This window comes from Rhamphochromis longiceps, linkage group LG4 (genome assembly GCF_057381845.1).
Source record: "Rhamphochromis longiceps isolate RC_006_pf linkage group LG4, R_longiceps_female_GT1.1, whole genome shotgun sequence".
NCBI classification, from domain to species: domain Eukaryota; kingdom Metazoa; phylum Chordata; class Actinopteri; order Cichliformes; family Cichlidae; genus Rhamphochromis; species Rhamphochromis longiceps.
The window spans coordinates 37,594,508-37,615,044 of record NC_140560.1 but is presented as its reverse complement, the minus strand read 5'-3'; the positions used below and the strand labels follow the sequence as shown (position 1 = coordinate 37,615,044).

The following is a 20,537-nucleotide window of genomic DNA, read 5'->3' as shown; positions in this document are numbered from 1 at the left end:
CTCCCTGTGTTAGCAGAGGAACATGTCCGTCTCATAGATGGACCGAGATCAGAGGTCAAAGGTCATTCTCCTGTACATGTCGGACTCGTTTCACTTGTGGCCTTTGTATAACCTCGTGCATGTAATAAAACAGAAGTAGGTTCTTGATAACCTGCTGAAAGACAGACGTCTTCTTCTCTTTGTGTCCTGATAGTCTCTGAGCTCCAGGAGCTCTCCACAGGAGAACGCTCTCAGATGTCCTCCTCTGGGAGATTGGACGGGCTGACCTGTATCGTTCACAGCTCAGAGTGCTGCTATGGAAGCACCTCAACCTGGTTCTAGGATCTGGTTTGGAGGTGTGGGTGGGGGGGATAGGGGCTCTCTACAGTCTAGAACTTTCCATGTTTCTCTTGAATGTGCTGCTGCTACCACTCAGTAAAAGAACCCCACTGATAATTGATAATTATGGACCTTTTTTCTTTCATCCCTCATCAACATATTTGAAAAAATGTTTATAAACAACTGAATGAATATTTTTAACTTGTAGACTTTACGATAAGAACCAATCACAGCACAGAGAGAGCTCTGAGGATCAGCAGTGACTCACAGACAGTTTCAGTTTCAGTTCTTGTTGATCTCACTGCTGCGTTCGAAACTGTTGACGTGATGATCAAAATGATTGTTTATTTTAGTATTTTCATGCATTATAAGCCATAAAATCCTCTCTGCACTGTTACAAACCCTTCGTACACTCTTAAACACACTTTAGAGACAAATCTTAGATATTCAGTGAAGAGTCATCACCTGAGTAATATGGCATCTGTGAAGCCTCTTAAATGTGTGAATAAATGAGAATACCTTGGTGCATAGACTGGATCAGTGCTGTGCTGTTCAGCTATAACATGGTATTTATATTGTTATTAATGTTTTAGACTAGAAGATGCTTATTGCACCACAAAAATGATTAAATTCTAACAACATTCAAATAGCCATAGGCAGCATAATAATACATTTCACACAATATAAATTTACTGATAAATCTGTGGTGACCTCCAAAGGCGAACCGCGATGTTGCGTGGGAGTACTGCACGTCATGCTGCTGAGCTGCATCGATGAGATGAACTACTTGGCGTCTGTTTTCAGAGCTGAGCAGAGACAACATGGGAACATTTTTGTTGTTCCAAAATGTCAGAAACAGATTTGTTCATAGTTGTCATCCTTTTCTCTGAAACTCAGGGAGCGAGTCGGAACTTCGGTATCATTTTGACAGTGATCTCAGTTTTGATTTTTACATCAATAAGGCCACCAGACTGGCTTTACATTACTTAAACTATAAAAGGATATATATATATATATATATATATATATACGGTTAGAAAACTCCACCCATCCATTTTTCCCCGCTCCCCAGCCAGCTCCTCAGGCTTATCCAGGGCAACACTACAGCGTTCGCAGGCTGGCTGGGAGATGTAATCTGTCCAGAGTGTCCTGGGTCTGCCCAGTCCTTCCACTGGGACATGCTTGGAACACTCCGGAGGTGCCGAGGAGGCATCTCCGTCAGAGGCCCAAACCACCTCAGCAGAGTGTGAGAGCTGGAAAAGTTTGGTTTACAAAAGCTGTTCTGGCAAATGGCACGGGGACTGCACTGATTTTAGATCACTTTAATAGTTGATTGCATACTGAGCACTCAAAATAATAGAAAAGGTGTTTGTGCAGACTTAGAGGAAGGCGTGCAGGAACGAGTGTAACAGCAGCTCTCACAGAGAGCTTCAGGCGAGGGACACCAGACAACAGATTCAGATGTTGCTGATTTGTAGCAACATCTGAATCTTACGTTAAAAAACTGCTTTATCATCAGAGAATTTAATCACATAGTTGTTCATATGATGATTTCTGCAATTGTTTGCATATATTTGAAAGAAACGAAGGCTTCTTTGTAACCTGTGTGTGTGAAAGACTTTCACCTGCTGTTGTCTTTTATTTGCACACGTTGCTGTTACTGGTGAAGCTGGTCTGGACTGGTGCTGAGTGAAATGCATATAATGGTTCCTGGGTCAGTTTGTCATCTTTTGTCTTTGAGTTCAGGTCGTCCGTCTGTTTGGCGCTGTTAGTGTTGCTGCGTCACTGTAAATGCACACGTCATTGCATGTGTTTGCTTCTGCAGGCCATGTGATGTCAGAGTGCTCCGTAGCTACGAAGCACGATTTCGCCATAATCTCCTCCTCGGCTCTCCTCCCAGGTTTCAAACAGGCTAAACTTTATTAACACAGCCGCTCTTCTCCAGTCTTTATGACCAAACTGTGTGACGACATCATGTTTTTCTAATGTTTTGTTTATTCTTTCTGTGAACAATCAGCTGCTCTGCTGACGGCACAGTCATCAGCGTCATTGGTCTCTCGTGTGAAACTTTACCATCTGATAACTGGTTGTCCTGATCTCCGGTTAGGATAAGTGAATCCAGACAACAGAAAGCGATACCCTGCACACGCTGAGCTCACTCTGAGTGCACGTACCTGTACTTTGATTTGTGCTTTTGGTTCTGAGGTCGAATCTTTCTGCACACATCCAGGCAGCTCCTCCTGGGTTTTGGAGCCTGCACTTTGAGTTTTTGGTCTTTCTAGTTCTATTTGTTAGTCGTTATTGTGCTGTTTGTTTTTCCCGTCTTTGATTTTATTACTTTTTATAGTGTTTTGTGTTGTGAGTTCATTAGTTTTGCTGTCCCAGTTTCTGTCTGTTCATATTCCTGGTGTAGAGGCTCAGCCGACGCTTGAATCCACGGAGGTGTTCGATGGTTGGGGTGACGCGGTGCCACTGTTATCAGTGAAACTCTACTCATCCTGTCTGTATAACATCTTTAATACATTCCTGTATTTGTTGTTCAACAGTATCCAACATCACGTAACATAAATCACAAACCGTTTGCTCCGTCCGACCAACAACACCTGACATTAACTACGTGTGTCTACCTTAAATACAGTCACATAAACACACCATACTGTAAAAACACAAAAAGTTTCACACATAAGGTAACATCACAAAATGGTTCCTACACCTGGCTTCATAGTCCTGGTTTGTATGCATCGTGCTGTCAGTTCTTCCTGTCTTCTTTGGGTAACTTGGATCTTTGGGCTTTGCTGTTCCAACACGTGAGGTATAAGAACAGGAACAGATGAAGTATTTAGGTCCCAGTGACACAAAACAACAGAAGTTAAAAATATTATGTATATGTAGAAAAACAATGCAAGCTAGCAGGGGTATAAATAAGACAAGGATACAACATTTAAGAGGAAGATATAATTAAGGTGAGGATTGTTGGATAAGCAGAAGAGAATGAATGGATGAATGGACAGACTTGGCCAGAGGCACGTTTGTAATGACATGTAATGAAAATTGTTACCACAAGGAGGCAGCGTGTGACCAGTTTGTGTGCCGATCATTGTTTTAATCCATCAAGTATCTCGGTGTCCACATCTGCTCAGACCTGACATGGTCTGCCCACATCCAGGTGCAGTCCAGAAAGGCCAGGCAGCGCCTGTACCACCTACGACAACTGAAGAAGCTCAGGGTCTCTCCAGAGATCCTCAGGACTTTCTTTACAGGCGCTGTGGAGAGCATCCTCACACAGACCAGCTGTGTCAAGGATAAAAAAGCTCTTCGTAGACTGCTCCATACGGCAGAACGCTTTCCCTCTACACGACATTTAAATCAGAAGATGCTGAACCAGAGCTGCTCAGATATGGAAGGACCCATCCAGCAATAAACTGTCCCAGCTTCTGTAATCAGGCACCATGCAGGCTAGAACAGAGAGGCTCAAGAGGAGCTTCTATCTTTGCCCCCCCAAGCTCCATCAACCATAAGTGACTGAGACAGGACTCATTGTTATCACATCCTGATCTGGCTTCACTTTCACACCCCACTCTCACAATGTACATTCTCGAATTTCGAACTGCAAATTTCCAGATTGTTTTATTCTATTGAATTTACTTGATGTATATAATTCACTCGCTTACTGCACATAATGTCCTCTTTGCATGTATTTACTATAATGTTCTCTGTTTCTGCACAGGAGCGCATCAGGTCACATTTCACTGCATGTTGTGCTTGTATAACTATGCAGGTTGTTTCTTTGAGCAGCTTTGTCCTGATCCGCTGTTCAGAGGTCTGACTGGTTCTGTAGATTAACAGACTAACATGTGTCGACTTGTTTGCGTTCTTCTGTGAGATGCTGCTTTTGGCCATGCAGCATGTTGTGGCTTGTTTTACCAACAGGGGGCAGTGTCTTGTCAGTGGATGGTTTTTATATTCCCTTTGGCCTGCGCCCATGTCTTTACAGGACTTTAGATAGAGCAGCATCAGCCCTCTCTCACAGATGCTGTGTCAGTGTGTCACACTGTGTTGATGCTATAAGTAACTTTAGAAAGTTTCCAGCTCAGGATTCCCTGCAGATGAGTGAAAAGTCACTTTTTATGGTATTTCTCGAATACACAGATCCCTGAAAATGTCATTCCCATTATCAGTATCATACCCAGTAAAGCTCCCAGTAGAGCTCCTGATGTAGGTGTCAGCTCACCACCACAGCTAAAATACCCAACAACACTCCCGAGAAATATTCCCAACAATCCGCTCTTCTCAAGAATAGCCAGTCTGTTTTCTGATGCTTTCCTCCTGCGGTCGTCTTTGCTTCGCTCCTCGTTCGCAGCTTTTTCAGCCGCCTGGAGCATCTGAGGCGTGTAGAAGAAGTCCGAGTAATCTTGTCTCTCCTGAGTTATCTTCTCCAGCAGCTCGGTGACTTGAACAGGGCTCCTGTCAGCAATGTTAAAAATAAAATATCTCCACTGGCACCGTTCAATCAGTTCCCTGAGGTGCTCATTGTCTTTCATGCCCTCTTTTATGTCAGCTTCGTTCCCTCCCGGATCGTTTTTGTGGGTGAACACCACCGTAACGTAGGCCACTGCACGTTTGCCAAAAGTGCGTTCAAAAACCTGCAGTGCTTTTAACTCTTCAGATGTGATGATTTTGAGCCTTTCCACCAACAGGAACACATGAGGACCAGGTTCAACGTTTTCAGTGGCCCACTTGATCTCTTTCACCACATCCTCTTCACTTGATCCCATTTTAAACAGACCCGGAGTGTCCACAACAACCACGCTGTGACTGTCAGAGTCTGTCTTTCTTTCCACGTGGCAGGTCTTTGTGCGCTCTCCATGAGGATCGCTCAACGTGAATGCAGCACTGTCCCCCAGAATGATGCCTCCTAGCGTACTTTTCCCAACCGTCGTCCTCCCGAACAGGACGATCCTCAGCTCTGGAAGCTCCTGCTCATCTGTTACAAAAAGGTTTGCATGTGAGAAAAGTCCCACTCTTGTGTCTAACTGTGGAATCACTTTACCCCAAAATGCATCCGCTGACCACAAATTCATGAGCAGTTTTCTCAAAGAGACATTTCGAATGACCTTCATAGGCCACGTGCTGCACTGACATCGATATGCATGTAATAGTGCACACATGGAAACTTAATAATTCGATATACGCACAAAAATAAAAATGCATCTAAATTCATTCATTCACAATGAAGTGAAAACAATCGGAAATATTTTAGTTTCAAAGACTTTTCTCGGCAGATCAATCAAATATGTGCAAACAGTCTGGATTCAGTGTTGAAGCTTCTCCATGCAGCTTCTGGGTCAGATCCGGATTGGTCGAGAGCTGTTTGTACCTCAGAGCTCCAACATGAGCACAGTTTGTGGGCTTTTTAAGGACTCATCACAGATTCTCAGTCAGATTAAGCTTTGGGGAGTCTTCCGGCTATTTGGGCCCAGGCGCTGATACTCAGCATGAAGAAGGGTCAACACTGTGAATGCTGCCTCTGCATACATTTGATTTATTTTCTAATGAAGGTTTTGGAAACTTAACATAACAAACACCATCACTAATAGGGCCTGTAATCTTTTTTCCTTCATGGAAAACCCTACTATGCTAACAAGTTAGCATTTACAGATTAAAATGAAAAAACAAACTGAAGTTTCAGACACGACTGAAGTTGTTTAAAGGATTTGACTCAAAGGACTGAACATCTGTCATGCAGCATGCTTGGATTGTCCATTATTTACTGTGAAATAAAAGGTGATTACAATAATTTTATTAGCTGGTTACTCGGCAGTAATTCTTCAAACTAAACTCTCACTGACTGCACTCGGATATGAATGCAGACTGGAGCTAATCTGACACTAAACTGAGCCAAACAGCAGCCTGAGTATCCCTGCAGGACAACCTCACCTTCATTCTCTGGATCTTCATTGATCATCACCGAGCTCTCTGAAGGCTCAGTGCTGCCCATGTCTTCATCTGGCTGCTTAAATTTCCATCTCACCTCTATTTCACCATCCGCTGCTCGTTTCCTCACATACAGCACTTCAGCTGTTCTAGGGCAGGAAGTGTGGCACAAAGCAACCAATCAGAAGGCTGAAAAAGAGTGCATCATGCAGAGTGCATTTCCACAGGTCTGCCTTTTCACCCATAACAGTTACATGACTCCATGAAGACATCACAGTAACACATCTGTTCACAGTTTCATTTAAACCCTAACAGTGGCAAATTCAAAACAAAAGTTTCACATTATGAAAAATGATTTTGTCTTTTTTGACAGTTATGTTTGCATTTTCATATCTGTAAGACAGATTTACAGCTGGAAACAGAAACAACCTGCTGTCAAAAGCAACACATCTATAGAAAGCACAGACAACACCTTATTAAACCTGGACAAATGTGAATGTAGAAGAACTATTTGTTCATTCATATAAAATAAGACAACCCTAAAAACATGCCGGGTTCTGGGGTGAGTTTGATGGTCCTTCCTTTCTCTTTGGCAGAGTCACTCTCCCAGGCTCGCTCACTTCTTCCTCATTGCTTCACTTTGTAAATAAATATGTTTTTTCTTGTATCTTGATGTCTGAGTCTGCTCCTAGTTTCCAGTTAGAGTAAAATCATGAAAAAGTTACCAGCAGTTACAGTGTGTAGAATCTCACAGCCTGATGTCAGTAGACTGCAGATTGCAGTGAAACGTTTTCTTACTCCAACCAGTTTAGGTGCATAATCCTAGCTGGGTGGAGGCTATAGGACAAACATGTTTTAGACAGCCAAGATAGATCAGAAACAATAAATCTGGTTTGTACCCCATGAAGGCCAAGGCCAGCTGGCTTGTTTCTACTACTGTTTGGACCAAACCCTGAGTTTTTCCCTGTTTGTGGAATGCTGTCACTCTGCTGTTGGTGCTGGTTGTGCAGCATCTGCTTTCATTTACTCAGGAAAGGACATGAGACAAGCTCACTATTGCGGTGAGTTTTTGAGGATATAGTTAACTTTTCTTCTTAAAAGCTGCTGTTTTCGCCACAGCTGCTGTTACACTCTTTTGGCTGCTGTTAGCCTCTGTTAGCTGCTGTTACACTCTGTTGGCTGCTGTTAGCCTCTGTTAGCTGCTGTTACACTCTGTTGGCTGCTGTTAGCCTCTGTTAGCTGCTGTTACACTCTGTTGGCTGCTGTTAGCCTCTGTTAGCTGCTGTTACACTCTGTTGGCTGCTGTTAGCCTCTGTTAGCTGCTGTTACACTCTGTTGGCTGCTGTTACACTCTGTTGGCTGCTGTTAGCCTCTGTTAGCTGCTGTTACACTCTTTTGGCTGCTGTTAGCTGCTGTTACACTCTTTTGGCTGCTGTTAGCCTCTGTTAGCTGCTGTTACACTCTGTTGGCTGCTGTTAGCCTCTGTTAGCTGCTGTTACCCTCTTTTGGCTGCTGTTAGCTGCTGTTACCCTCTTTTGGCTGCTGTTAGCCTCTGTTAGCTGCTGTTACACTCTTTTGGCTGCTGTTAGCCTCTGTTACGAGCGTTGGTGAAAAATTCTTTGAAGTGGATCTAATGTTGTTGGACTCTGACGCAAATAATTGCTAATACAATTTGAGAATAATTAAACTGTTTCTTAGAAGTTTAGTATTTAGCATACTGGAGTCTAACATTAGCTGGTATAATGTTAGCTTATACTCAGCTAAAGTTGTTGTTTGGCTAGCTAAACTTTTTTTGTAGTTAATATAATCAAAAATGAAGAGTAGATTGCTATAAGTATATATTCAGTTACTACTGTTTGAAACTGTATTTTGAATCTTTTTAATGGGTGGTATATAAAAGAACCGGCCCAATGAGCTGAATGACTTCCGACCGGTGGCACTGACGTCACATCTTATGAAGACTCTAGAGCGGCTCTTCCTCAACCTCCTCCGACCACAGGTACAACATGCCCAGGACCCACTACAGTTTGCATACAAGGCGGGTGTCGGAGTGGAGGATGCCATCCTGTACCTCCTACACAGAGCCCACTCACACCTGGATGGGGGAAAAGGCATGGTCAGGATCCTGTTTCTTGACTTTTCCAGTGCCTTTAATACCATCCGGCCCTGTATGCTTCAGGAAAAACTGAACAGGATGGAGGTGGACCCCTGCCTGGTCACTTGGATCTCCGACTACCTCACCGACAGACCACAGTACGTCAGGCTGAAGGACATCACGTCTGACACTGTGGTCAGCAGCACAGGAGCACCACAGGGAACTGTGCTGTCCCCTCTTCTCTTCACCCTGTACACCTCTGACTTCTGCTACAACTCTGAATTATGCCACATTCAGAAGTTTGCAGACGACACAGCCATCATGGGGTGTATCTGGGACGATGAGGAAGAGGAGTACAGAAGTCTGGTGAGGAACTTTGTCGCATGGAGTCACACAAACCACCTGCAACTCAACACCTCAAAGACTAAGGAACTGGTTGTGGACTTCGGGAGGTCTAGAGCAGGTCCACTGCCGGTTCAGATAGAGGGGGAGGAGGTGGAGGTGGTCAACAAGTACAAGTACCTCGGGCTGTGGGTGGACAATAAACTGGACTGGTCATGCAACACAGAGCACCTGTATAAAAAAGCCCAAAGCCGACTGTACTTCCTCAGGAGGCTGAGGTCTTTTAACATCTGCAGGAAGCTCCTGAGGATGTTTTACCAGTCGGTGGTTGCTGGAGTACTTTTCTATGCTGTGGTGTGCTGGGGGAGCAGCACAGCAAAGAAGGACTCATCCAGGCTGGAGAAACTGATCAGGAGGGCTAGCTCTGTGGTCGGCATGAAGCTGGACACTCTGGTGACAGTGGCAGAGAAAAGGACATTAAAGAAACTGATGGACATTATGAACAATGCTGGGCATCCTCTGCACACGGCCATTAACAACCAGAAGAGTCTGTTCAGTGACAGGTTGCTTCTCCCCAAGACAAGAACTAACAGACTTAAAAACTCCTTTGTCCCACACGCCATCAAACTGTTTAACTCCTCTCTGGAGGGGAGAGGGAGGGGAGACAGGAGGACAAAGGAGGGGGGAACAACTAAGCTGTAGTGCCTCTTCACCTCACTGTGCAATACCTTTGTAAACAGTCAATGGTGCAATAGACCTCAATACTTGAAATGTGCAATTCACTTGTATTTTTATTTTTTATTCCTATTTATTCTATTTATCCCCTTCGTATATTTTATTTATATTGTCTCTGTATTTATATATGTGTGTGTGTGCGTGTGTGTGTATATATATATATATATAATATTCTGTAACTCTGTAACTTCTGTCGGTGCTGTGCTTTTTTGGAAATCGAATTTCCCAGAGGAACCCACCCGAGGGATTAATAAAGTTCTATCTAATCTAATATCATTTTAATGGAAAACAAATAATAATAATAAAAAAATAAGTACAAGATTTTTCAAATAAAATAAAACCAGACTAAAGACAGTGCATTTCTGCATTACAGCAGTACTTGATACTCTATTTAAGAAAATCGAAGAATTAATTAATGGCAGGACTTCTTTGAGCAGTTTTGTAGGAATGGGGTCTAAAAGACAGGTTGATGGTTTGGAGGAAGTAATTATTGAAGTTCACTCAGAAAGATCAATTGGAGAAAAAGAGTCTAACTTAACATCAATGGTACTAAGAGTAGCTGTAGATAATATTACATCTGTGGGATGATTACTGGTAATTTTTTCTCTAATGATAAAAATTTTATTTGTGAAGAAGTTCATGAAGTCATTACTAGTTAAGGTTAAAGGGATGGTTGGCTCAACAGAGCTCTGACTGTTTGTCAGCCTGGCTACAGAGCTGAAGAGAAACCTGGGGTTGTTCTTATTTTCTTCAATCAGTGATGAATAGTAAGATGTTCTGGCTTTGTGGAGGGTTTTCTTATAAAGCAGCAAACTATTTCTCCAGGCTAAATGATGATCCTCTAAATTTGTGACACGCCATTTCCTCTCCAGATTACGAGTCATCTGCTTTAGGGTACGTGTTTGAGAATTATACCACGGAGTCAGGTACTTCTGATTTGAGACCTTAGATTTCACAGGATCAAATAGCATTATAGCATTAAAAGATAATAATAACAATAATACTAATAAAAATAATAATACTTTGTAAAATTATACAATAGTAAAACCAATCACCCTTATAATCATTTACAATGATGTCATCAGTAACAATAATAATAATCACAGCAGCAACTTGTTGTGTATTGTCATGATCACTTTTTGTTGTTGTAGTTTTTCTTTGTTTTCATTCTTTCTGTTTTGAGTCTTTAAATGTTGTTGGGCTTCTTTTTTGAGTCTCTGTACTCTTGTTAGCTCTTACAAAAGGTCTATAAAGAAATCAGAATAATCTTTTGTTGTACAGTTTTATTTTTATTATTTTTATTGCTGCATTTGATATTTTCTTCTTTCCAAGTTTTGTAAATTTGTATTTTGCTTTGTTAAAATCTTCCCGTCACATCACAGCTGAGTCATGTCAGAAAATCAACCGTTTTGTTTGAATCATCTTTTATTTGCTGATTTTGCTGTTAATGTCTGATTAATTTCACACACTGATTGATACATTAGCATTTTAACTTTACTGAATCAGAAAGATAAAAGAACACACGAGGAGAAGAATGTGGCATCACCAAACACAACGATCACTTTAAAAAAAATTACATAAGTGTTTACAGAAAAATGATAAAGGTGGAGTCGGCACAGATGGAGCAAGCATGGAAATGTCCTTCCTCTAAAGCATGGTGATGCATTGGTTGCATTATTGATTGCGGTCTGCAGAGAAGCTGAAGGTATCAGATTAATAAAGTGCAGTAAAAATAGCTGAATATTTTACTCTTTTATAGAACTCAGCTGCAGTTTTATTACAGCACAATAAATGTGGATCGTTTTTAATGGGTTTGTTGCTACAGTCTGAAGGCTTAAGGTCTCGACTTACTTCCCTGCTTTTTGTTATTAAGTGAGACAGTTTTCAAACTTTGTTGCCAGCCAGACATTTGCTTGTAGGGCTAAGGTAACAAATTCCGCTGGCAGCACAGGAGACAACAGGGCTTTAGCGACAGTGGCCACATGTTGGTCTCCAGCCCCCATCTGCCTCTGAGTTTTTGACTTTTGGATTTGCTTCCTTAAGACTTCCTGTGCATGTTCGAACAGTTCCTTGGTGTAGTTTCTTAGCTTGTTATTTTGTACCATTTCATTGATTTCCTTCACCAGCTGCTTTTGTTCTTTTGTTTTATCTTTTTCATTACCTCTGTTGTTAATAACACAGTATTTCTGTGTTTTAAATCCCACTTTCTTAATAAACTTCCTTATCTGGTTTCTCTCCCTACCAGACAAGTCTCCATCGATATGCGTGATCAGGAGGAAGAAATAACGCATGACCTCTTTACCAAAGATCCTCCTCAGGACTTTCACTCGTTCCACATCCTGTGTCGTAAAATCGTCCTCCCAGCTGTGCACGTACAGGAACACGTGAGGCCCCTGCTTAGAATTGAACTGAAAGGTGGATGCAATGATCTTACTCAGCACCTCCTCCTTAGATTTGCTGGTGTGGCACAGGCCGAGAGTATCAGCTAAAACCAGTCTTTGGTTTCCAAACGGCGCCGTCTCGGTTGTGCACGGCGCTTCATCTGAGGCAAACAAGCTGTTCGTCACAGCAGCTTTTCCCAGGAATGTGTTCATGATTGAAGTTTTCCCAGCTCCAGTCTTTCCAATGAGCACGATCCTGAGCTCCTCTGGCACTGTTGGAGAATCATATCACATATCAGCACTGCAGCACTTACTCTGAACAACAGCTGATGTTTGAATGACGCTTCAATTGTTCCCAGCTTGCATTTGTTTTACTGACTTTGCATTACAAAGAAATTAACTTTCAGATGTTTTTATTATCTTAATTATCAGCATTATAGACTCATTAGTTTTCATGTAAACCACAGTCAGTCTCATTTTACTCCCACACTTTCCCATCTTAATTTTATGGTGTCTCGCTGATAAATTTAAAGTTCAGAAACACTTCAGATAAATATGATAGCAGCATATTGACCATTTGTACAGTTGAATGTTTTCATTTTCAGAAAATGTACTTCATAAAGTAACAGTTTCATTGTGTACTGCAGTAATTGTTGGTCTGGTGCAGGGCAGGCGTTTAATTAAAAGCAGGTATATTAATGCATAGAAGATTTAGCCTAGAAAGCTGCTTTTTATGTTAATGTCACTTATAGGAGCTGCATAAGACGTTTGTCCTACCTTCTGGTTTACTCCCCTGGGACCCTATAAAGAGAATTGTTAAAGATGTTAAAACCCCAAATGTGTACAAGTATTAATTTTATTATGGTACACACTGCATATTTCAACAGATCCAGAAGTTCTACATGAGGATTTTCTGACTAAAATGGCTAAAAATACATAAATCTGGAGCAGTTTGCACCTGAAGCCTTTCTGTCATGCTGCTCAGCAGAACTTTCATTTCATTTCATTCATTTCATTTATTTATTCATTTTCAGGCACAACAAATACCTATATTGAACATAAAATACACAAAACAAAAAACAAAACTTGCCTGAAAAAGGAGTGGGACGAAGAAAACTTATTAAATCCCACCCCTATACTCACTCATCAAAAAACAAACAAACAATAAACTTCCCGCAGCTACGCCCATCATTGCATACAGACCCATCAACAGCCCCGGGCAGATACAAGCATCTAAGCGGCAGCTCGCAACCAACAATTAGAGCCTTCATAACTGAATACAGAATATATAAATTATAAATTGCATTACCACAGGTAACAGGCAGTAATAACTACAAGTAACGAACACACATACATATATATCTACACACACAAGTACATATATGTACATACATACGCACACTTTATTTTTTATAAACTTTATAACTTTGCCACAATTATTTAAAAACTGAATTTAGTCAAAATGATATTAAATGTAATAACATTACTATTTTATAGATGATAAAGTTTTAGGGTGCTCGGAGTGATCATGTAAGCTGCACTCAGCACTGACTGCACATAACAACTTTTCTATTATTTCATGTCGTCAGATTAACTGAGAACTGTTCAGGATTCAATTTAGAAAAAAGAGAAATCTCTACATGTTACACACTTACACAAGTAATCAAGAAATTATTACAAATATTAAATTATATGAAAGAAGCAACAAATGAAGGCGATTAAAAAGCCGAGTGACCTTTGATGTAATCAATGAGGCGTCTGATGACTAGAAACTATTTTAAAAACCAGCGAGCTCGTAGACTAAACAGGGAGTGTTGGACTGTGTAAGTGTAGCTTTCTCTGTTACAGATGAGACATTTGTGTTGTTAGTACTGCTGTTAATAACACATGAAAACGTAATAAGAAAGAAAAGAAATGCTCTGCTGGTTTATTTACAACCTGTATGAAATGTAAAATGTACGTACCGCCCATCTTTGTCCTTTGTAAAAGCAGTGTGTCGTTGATGTCGTTGAACAGTTTGCCATCTTTATATTCAGCAGTGTGCCGCGTCCTCCCCTTAATGACGTTCGACTATCGTCTGCTTGCCAATGAGCCGACTTCTCAGAAACCAGAAACCAAAATATCCGTGCGCAGCAAACGATAGAACCAAACAAAAGTTTGACGACTGGAGGAATCGGGGAAGCTCCCTCTCTTACAGTAAAATCATGTTTGAGTATCGAAAAGGCAATCTGGAATGAGAACTTTCCAGGATGCTGAACCTGGCATTTTGACCGTTTAGCCACAGTGGGATAGAGGAAGTATTTTTTTTGTGCAGCAGGATTACCCACACTGTAAAAACGTCAACTTGATTAATGTTGAATTAGCACATTTTCTATTGTTCGCCTAACATTTTATAACTGAATTAGTTATAAAATTAGTAGTTATAGAGTAAGTAATACCATGTTCTTAAAATTTCTGATGCTAGATAATTGACATTGAATTAACAGATAAATTTAAGTTGAGCCAGCTATTTACCTACAACCAGACCTTTAGCTTGTCCATTTCAGAGCGCATAGAGGAATGGCGCTAATGTCTTTGACAAGAGAAAGAAGAGCAAACCATTACGCTGCCTTTGGTAACTAAATGCTAAATTTTTCTGTTTTAATATAAGCATCTTATAAACTTTAGTTAGTTCTAATTTCTTTGTTGTTAATGGGCACCAAAGAAAAAAAATATATAAAAAGTTCCATAATCAATTTATTTCATTTTTATTTATAAAGTACCAAATCACAACAACAGCTTCCACAAGACAAAGGAAAAAGAGACAAACCCAACAATCATATGACCCCCTATGAGCAAGCACTTTGGCGACAGTGGGAAGGAAAAACTCCCTTTTAACAGGAAGAATCCTCCAGCAGACTCAGGGAGGGGAGGGGCCATCTGCTGTGATTGGTTGGGGTGAGAGAAGGAAGACAGGATAAAGACATGCTGTGGAAGAGAGACAGAGGTTAATAACAGATATGATTCAATGCAGAGAGGTCTGTTAATACATAGTGAGTGAAAACAGGTGAGAGAAGAAGTGCTCAGTCCATCAGGGGAATCCTTGAATCCTCAGATCTTTTGCAGCATTATTGAAGCAGGGTCACCTGGTCCAGCCCTAACTATATGCTTTATCAAAAGTTTGAAGCCTAATCTTAAAAGTAGAGACGTCTGTCTTCCTAATCCAAACTGGAAGCTGGTTCCAAAGAGGGGCCTGAAAACTGAGATCAGTTGGAGAGTGAAGTGCTCTAATGGGGTGATCATGTCTTATGAGTAGGGTTGTCAATTTTAATGCATTAATGCAGATTAATCTGTCATCACGATTAACCCATCCAGAGCACAGAATGACTCAAAATCCCTGAAATGTCAACACATTTCAGGCAGTTTGTCCAAAGCTGGTTGTCTGTGCTCCAGATGGGTTAAATGCGTTAAAAAATTTTAATCGCGTTAATCATGATTACACATTAATGCGTTGACATTGACAGCCCTACTTATGAGGTCTTTAAGATAAGATGGGGCCTGGTTATTCAAGATATAATATATATATAATATATATGATGTGGATGATTTTAAATTTGATTCTGGATTTAACAGGGAGACAATGAAGAGAGGCAAATGCAGGCAAAATCTGCTCTTTCTTCCTAGCCCCTGTGAGTAGTCTTGCTGCAGTATTTTGGATTAACTGAGTCATGTTTGACCAGGACATGTCCTTCAATGCACATATTAAACAAATATGTAAGACTGCTTTCTTCCATTTGTGCAACATCTCTAAAGTTAGAAATATCCTGTCTCAGAGTGACGCTGAAAAACTAGTTCATGCATTTATTACTTCCAGGCTGGACGACTGTAATTCATTATTATCAGGAAGTCCTAAAAACTCCCTGAAAAGCCTTCAGCTAATCCAAAATGCTGCAGCAAGAGTCCTGACAGGGACTAGAAAGAGAGAGCAGATTTCTCCTGTTTTGGCTTCCCTTCATTGGCCGGGGAATCAGGGGATTCCCATGATGCACTGGGTGTTTCTTCTTCACTCACTATGTGTTAACAGACCTCTCTGCATTGACTCATATCTGTTATTAACCTCTGTCTCTCTTCCACAGCATGTCTTTATCCTGTCTTCCTTCTCTCACCCCAACCAATCACAGCAGATGGCCCCGCCCCTCCCTGAGCCTGGTTCTGCAGGAGGTTTCTTCCTGTTAAAAGGGAGTTTTTCCTTTCCACTGTTGCCAAAGTGCTTGTTCATAGGGGGTCATATGATTGTTGGGGTCTTCTCTTTTTTCTTTGTATTGTGGCAGCTGTTGTTGTGATTTGGAGCTGTATAAATAAAATTGAAATAAAAATTGAAGTTATTTTTGGACTGGACGGACCGAGACATACCAGTCTGTCGTGGTGAAGAGAGAGCTAAATGCTGAAGCGGAGGTCAAAATTTACCGGTCGATCTACATCCTCATCCTCACGTATGGGTAGTTACCAAAAGTATAAGAATTACATCGTGGATACAAAGGGTGGAAATGAGCTTTCTCCAGTGAGTGGCTGGTCTCTCCCTTAGAGAAACCGGGTGAGATACTCTTCGCTATTGAAAGGAGCCAGTTGATGTGGTTCGGGCATCTGATAAGGATGCCTCCTGGTGTCTCCTGTGTGAGATGTTCTAGGCATGTCCCACTGGAAGGAGGCCCCAGGGCAGACCCGGGACACACTTGAGAGATTATGTCTCTTGGCTGGCCTGGAAATGTCCTTGTGTTCCCAAGGATAAGCTGAAGGAGGTGCCTAAGGAGAGGGATGTCTGGACGCCTCTTCTTGGGCTTATGCTCCTGTGACATGGCCCTGGACAAGTAGAAGAAAATAGATGGAGAAAAAGAGTCTAAAAAATATCAGTAGTATTGAAAGTATCTGTATATATGTTACGTGTTACGAGATGGTTACAGAGGGCTTTCCTATCGATACACAAACTTTTTATCCAGGCTACATAAAGATCTTTTGAATTACTGAGACATCATTTCTGCTCCAGCTTGTAGTTTTTCTGATTCAAGGTGTGTCCTTGAGGGTTATACCAGGGAGTCAAATACTTCTGATTTGAGACTTTTATTCTTCAGAGGAGCTAAAGTGTCCAGAGCCATGTGCAGTGTAGATGTTGAACTATTAACAAGATAATCGACCTCTGTGGAGGCAGAGTTCAGGTAGCTTCCCTGCACTGTGCTGGCGCATGGCATTGAATATCAACGAAGGAATTATATCCTATAGGAATTATAAACTTAGTTACAGCACTTTTAGAACGACGTCTACTGTGATGAAATCTATTACTCACAGCCGTGTAAACCTTTATTGTAAATTTAAATGTGATTTGGAATGGAATTTTTTTTCCCTCAGTTTTCAGGAAATACTGAAAATGTTCATTTACTGTGCCATATGTAGGAAAGTGATCCAGTGTGATTTTACATACAACAACAACAACAACACAACAACAAAACAAAAAAAACGTTTTTTGAGTTTTACAGCTAGCCTGGACACGGACGAGTAAGAGGCTTTCAAATGAATTAAAAGTCTGTCTGGGTCTTTGGTTGATTAATAGGCTGGTGTGAAAAATTGCTGCCACACCTCCCCCACGGCCTGTGCTTCGAGGTTTCTGGTAGTTAGAATGACTCGGGGGTGTTGATTCATTTAAACTAACATAATCATCCTGCTGCAACCAGGTTTCTGTAAGACAGAGTAAATCGATTTGTTGATCAATTATTAAGTCATGTACTAACAGAGACTTGGAAGTCATTGTTTGGTGACCTGCTTTACCTGTTGAGCTACCGCCCCCCACCCCAAACTCATCACGCTACACTTGATGAACCCTAACTGTGACTGTGAACACGATAACCACTGTGCACCAATCACACACTGCTCTTTATTTTAAATCCATCACAGTACTGCAAACCTAAACTGCTGAGTATTTTAATGCAGCCTTTAGATAACAGCCTAGTTTGTTTTGCAGCACGTTTCACAATATGAAAAACATTTCACATGCAAAGACCGATATCTGATTTAAAAACAGGAATTACACTGGTGTGAAAAAGTATTTGCATCCTTGCTGATTTCCTGTTTTTTTGTATGTTTGTCACACCTACATGTTTCAGATCATCAAACAAATTTAAATATTAGACGAAGATAACACAAGTAAACACAAAATGCAGCTTCTAAATGAAGATGTTTTTTATTGAGGGGAAAATAAACCAAACCTACATGACCCTGTGTGAAAAAGTGATTGCCTCCTAAACACAATAACTGGTTGGGCCTCTCTTAGCAGCAACAACTGCATTCAAGCATTTGCATTAACTGGCTACCTGGAGTCTTTTACAGGACTGTGGAGGATTTCTGGCCCACTCATCTTTGCCAAATTGTTGTAATTCAGCCACGTTGGAGGATTTTCCAGCATGAACCGCCTTTTTAATCATGCCACAACATCTCAGACAGATTCAGGTCTGGACTAGGCCGCTCATTTTGCTTTTCAGAGGTGCGTCAAGAAGCAAAACAGATGCCTGAAGCCTTTGTTTGGATGTTTGTGAATCAGTGATTGTGTTACCTACTTCCTTCTCTTTCTCTGTTATGTGTTAAGCACAGATTACTCCATACTCACAAAATGTTGGGAAGTCATTTGAAACAGTGTCTCGGTACTAACCCTGGCTAACTGTGCAGATTGTGATCTCTTCCTGCTGACATGTGGTCTTTGCTGTGTGCCAGATCAGCATGTTCAGGACGGTTTAACACGCCCTGTTTGTGACCCAGCCAGTTTTTTCTTCTTCACAAATGTGCTCTACAGGTCTGTGTGTAAAACTGAAAGAACTGTGTAGCTGTCACTTCCTGAGGTGCCACTTGCTTTGTAACCACAGGGTGAGGTTTTATGGGTATGAGTCCAATTTTCACACAGCATGTTCTTAAAGCAATGAAACACCATGGTTTGCAGCCACGTGTTTGTGATATGTGTAACTATGTTTCCACACTTGGAGAAGGACTCGGCATTCAGTGTGTTTGCAGGCCTCAGGGTGTGGAATATTATTTATTTTCCATGCAGTGTGGATGTTCCTGTACAGCAGGGTGTGGGTCTTCATTGTATCCATCACCACTCAGTTCTGGTCATCTTTAAAATGTCTGTCCTGTCCTTAGACGGCATTAAACGGGCAGTTGGATTGCACCAGCACCTTTGTTTTTATGCCAGTATACCTCATGTGTTTTCAACACGTCAGTTTCTTCACTTTTTCCTCACTTCTCTTCATTCTTTTTATGCTCTGCTTCACAAGCGTGCAGTACTTCCTCTTTCATGAGTACTGCACTGCACTCCTACAGATGCAAAACATCACAGCTGTATTTCACCGCCTGTAACCTTTGTAAAGTGTGCCTTACATTTCCTGTCTAAACATCTCTGCGCCCCCTCAGCGCACACATGAGGACTGAGACAAGCAGCTTATCAAGACAACATGATGACAGGAAAAGTTCATAAATAACCATAAAGAATAATGGAGAGAATAATCTTCCTCTGATTTTGGTCCTGTTTTTCATTCTAGTTTTTACAGCTGAACCTGAACTAGCCTGCCTTCCTCTCTGGGACGAGCCCTGTATGTGCACCGTGGTTAAACAGTTGAAGCTGCTGCCCTGAGGGCTGTACCATGAAGCTGAGTTAATGGGTTAACACAGATTAAAGTCAGAGTTGTCAGTCTCACAAGATGGATGTCTTTTAAATTATCAGATCACCATGGTAACCTATACTGAACACTTGACCTAGTTCAGAGCAGGCTCTGCTCACAGTTTCGGTTAAATTAATCTGGAAGCCATGTTTTCATTGAGTCTTTTATGACTCACAAATGAAACTCCCCTAGTGACCACTTGAGTCTGACTCCAAAAGGGAGCAGGAGTCTTTCTGAGTTTTAATCATATCTTCAAACGGAGATCGGAGTCTGCACAGCAAGAAGGCAAACTGCAAACAGGCGGTGAATCCAAAAAGGCTGAGGAGGAGGGGCTTTACACAACTGTTCCTGTACAAGAGGCTGATATTTATCACCTTGGTGAACTGCAAGAGCTCGTCTCAGGCATCTTAACCGCGAGTTTCTGTTTCATGCAACATGCAGCATGCAGAGGTACAAGTACAGAACTTAACCCCCTCTGTTAAAACACTGATGAATGCACATGAACTTAAAATGCCACGTTTTATTTTCACTGCAGTCCCCCCCTTTGAAAATTCAAATTCTCACTTGTAGCAAATAAAAATAACAAGCTTATCGTTAAATTAATTACATTGCAGAGGGGAATTAAAAGATAATAATCATAAAAATACAAGTTAGCTTTAGTCTGATTTAATTGTGTAAGTAGTAACTAAATTCACGTGTGTGCAGGATGCTGTTTTTAATCAGTTAGCTCCAGTTTAGCCTCCCAGTTCAGGCCCACTGTGGGTCTGAAGCTGCATTAGTCCAGAGTCACACAGAAAGATGGAGCCTCGAGATTTTATTCTGAGCTTAGAATAAATCCACACTGCCTCTGTCTTTAACTGACGACAGATTTACTTTCAAAAGTAAGTACTGAACATTATGTCACTTATTTATGTGTGAATATTTAATAATGAAGAACATTAAAACATGACTGTTAGCTGTGTTATATTGCTGCCTCTGTTCGGTGGTGTCGAGCCAAACGGACTTTAACGTGTGTTTGAACGAGCTGACGGTTCACTCGTTAAGCTGAAAGAA

At 41.2% G+C, this 20,537-nt stretch overlaps 2 protein-coding genes across 2 annotated transcripts; both read right to left on the bottom strand.

The window, feature by feature from the left end:
- Positions 1 to 2,824: 2,824 nt before the first annotated feature.
- On the bottom strand, positions 2,825 to 6,337 carry LOC146672319 (GTPase IMAP family member 5-like). The gene is made up of 2 exons (XM_085405319.1): positions 6,256 to 6,337; positions 2,825 to 5,302 (listed from the first exon to the last, which is right to left on the bottom strand). The coding sequence occupies exons 1-2, from the start codon at positions 6,314 to 6,316 to the stop codon at positions 4,437 to 4,439; spliced, it is 927 nt and encodes a 308-aa protein (XP_085261445.1). The 5' UTR covers positions 6,317 to 6,337; the 3' UTR covers positions 2,825 to 4,436.
- Positions 6,338 to 11,014: 4,677 nt separating this feature from the next.
- Positions 11,015 to 13,776, bottom strand: LOC146672318 (GTPase IMAP family member 4-like). The gene is made up of 3 exons (XM_085405023.1): positions 13,770 to 13,776; positions 12,583 to 12,606; positions 11,015 to 12,077 (listed from the first exon to the last, which is right to left on the bottom strand). The coding sequence occupies exons 1-3, from the start codon at positions 13,774 to 13,776 to the stop codon at positions 11,293 to 11,295; spliced, it is 816 nt and encodes a 271-aa protein (XP_085261149.1). The 3' UTR covers positions 11,015 to 11,292.
- Positions 13,777 to 20,537: the final 6,761 nt, after the last annotated feature.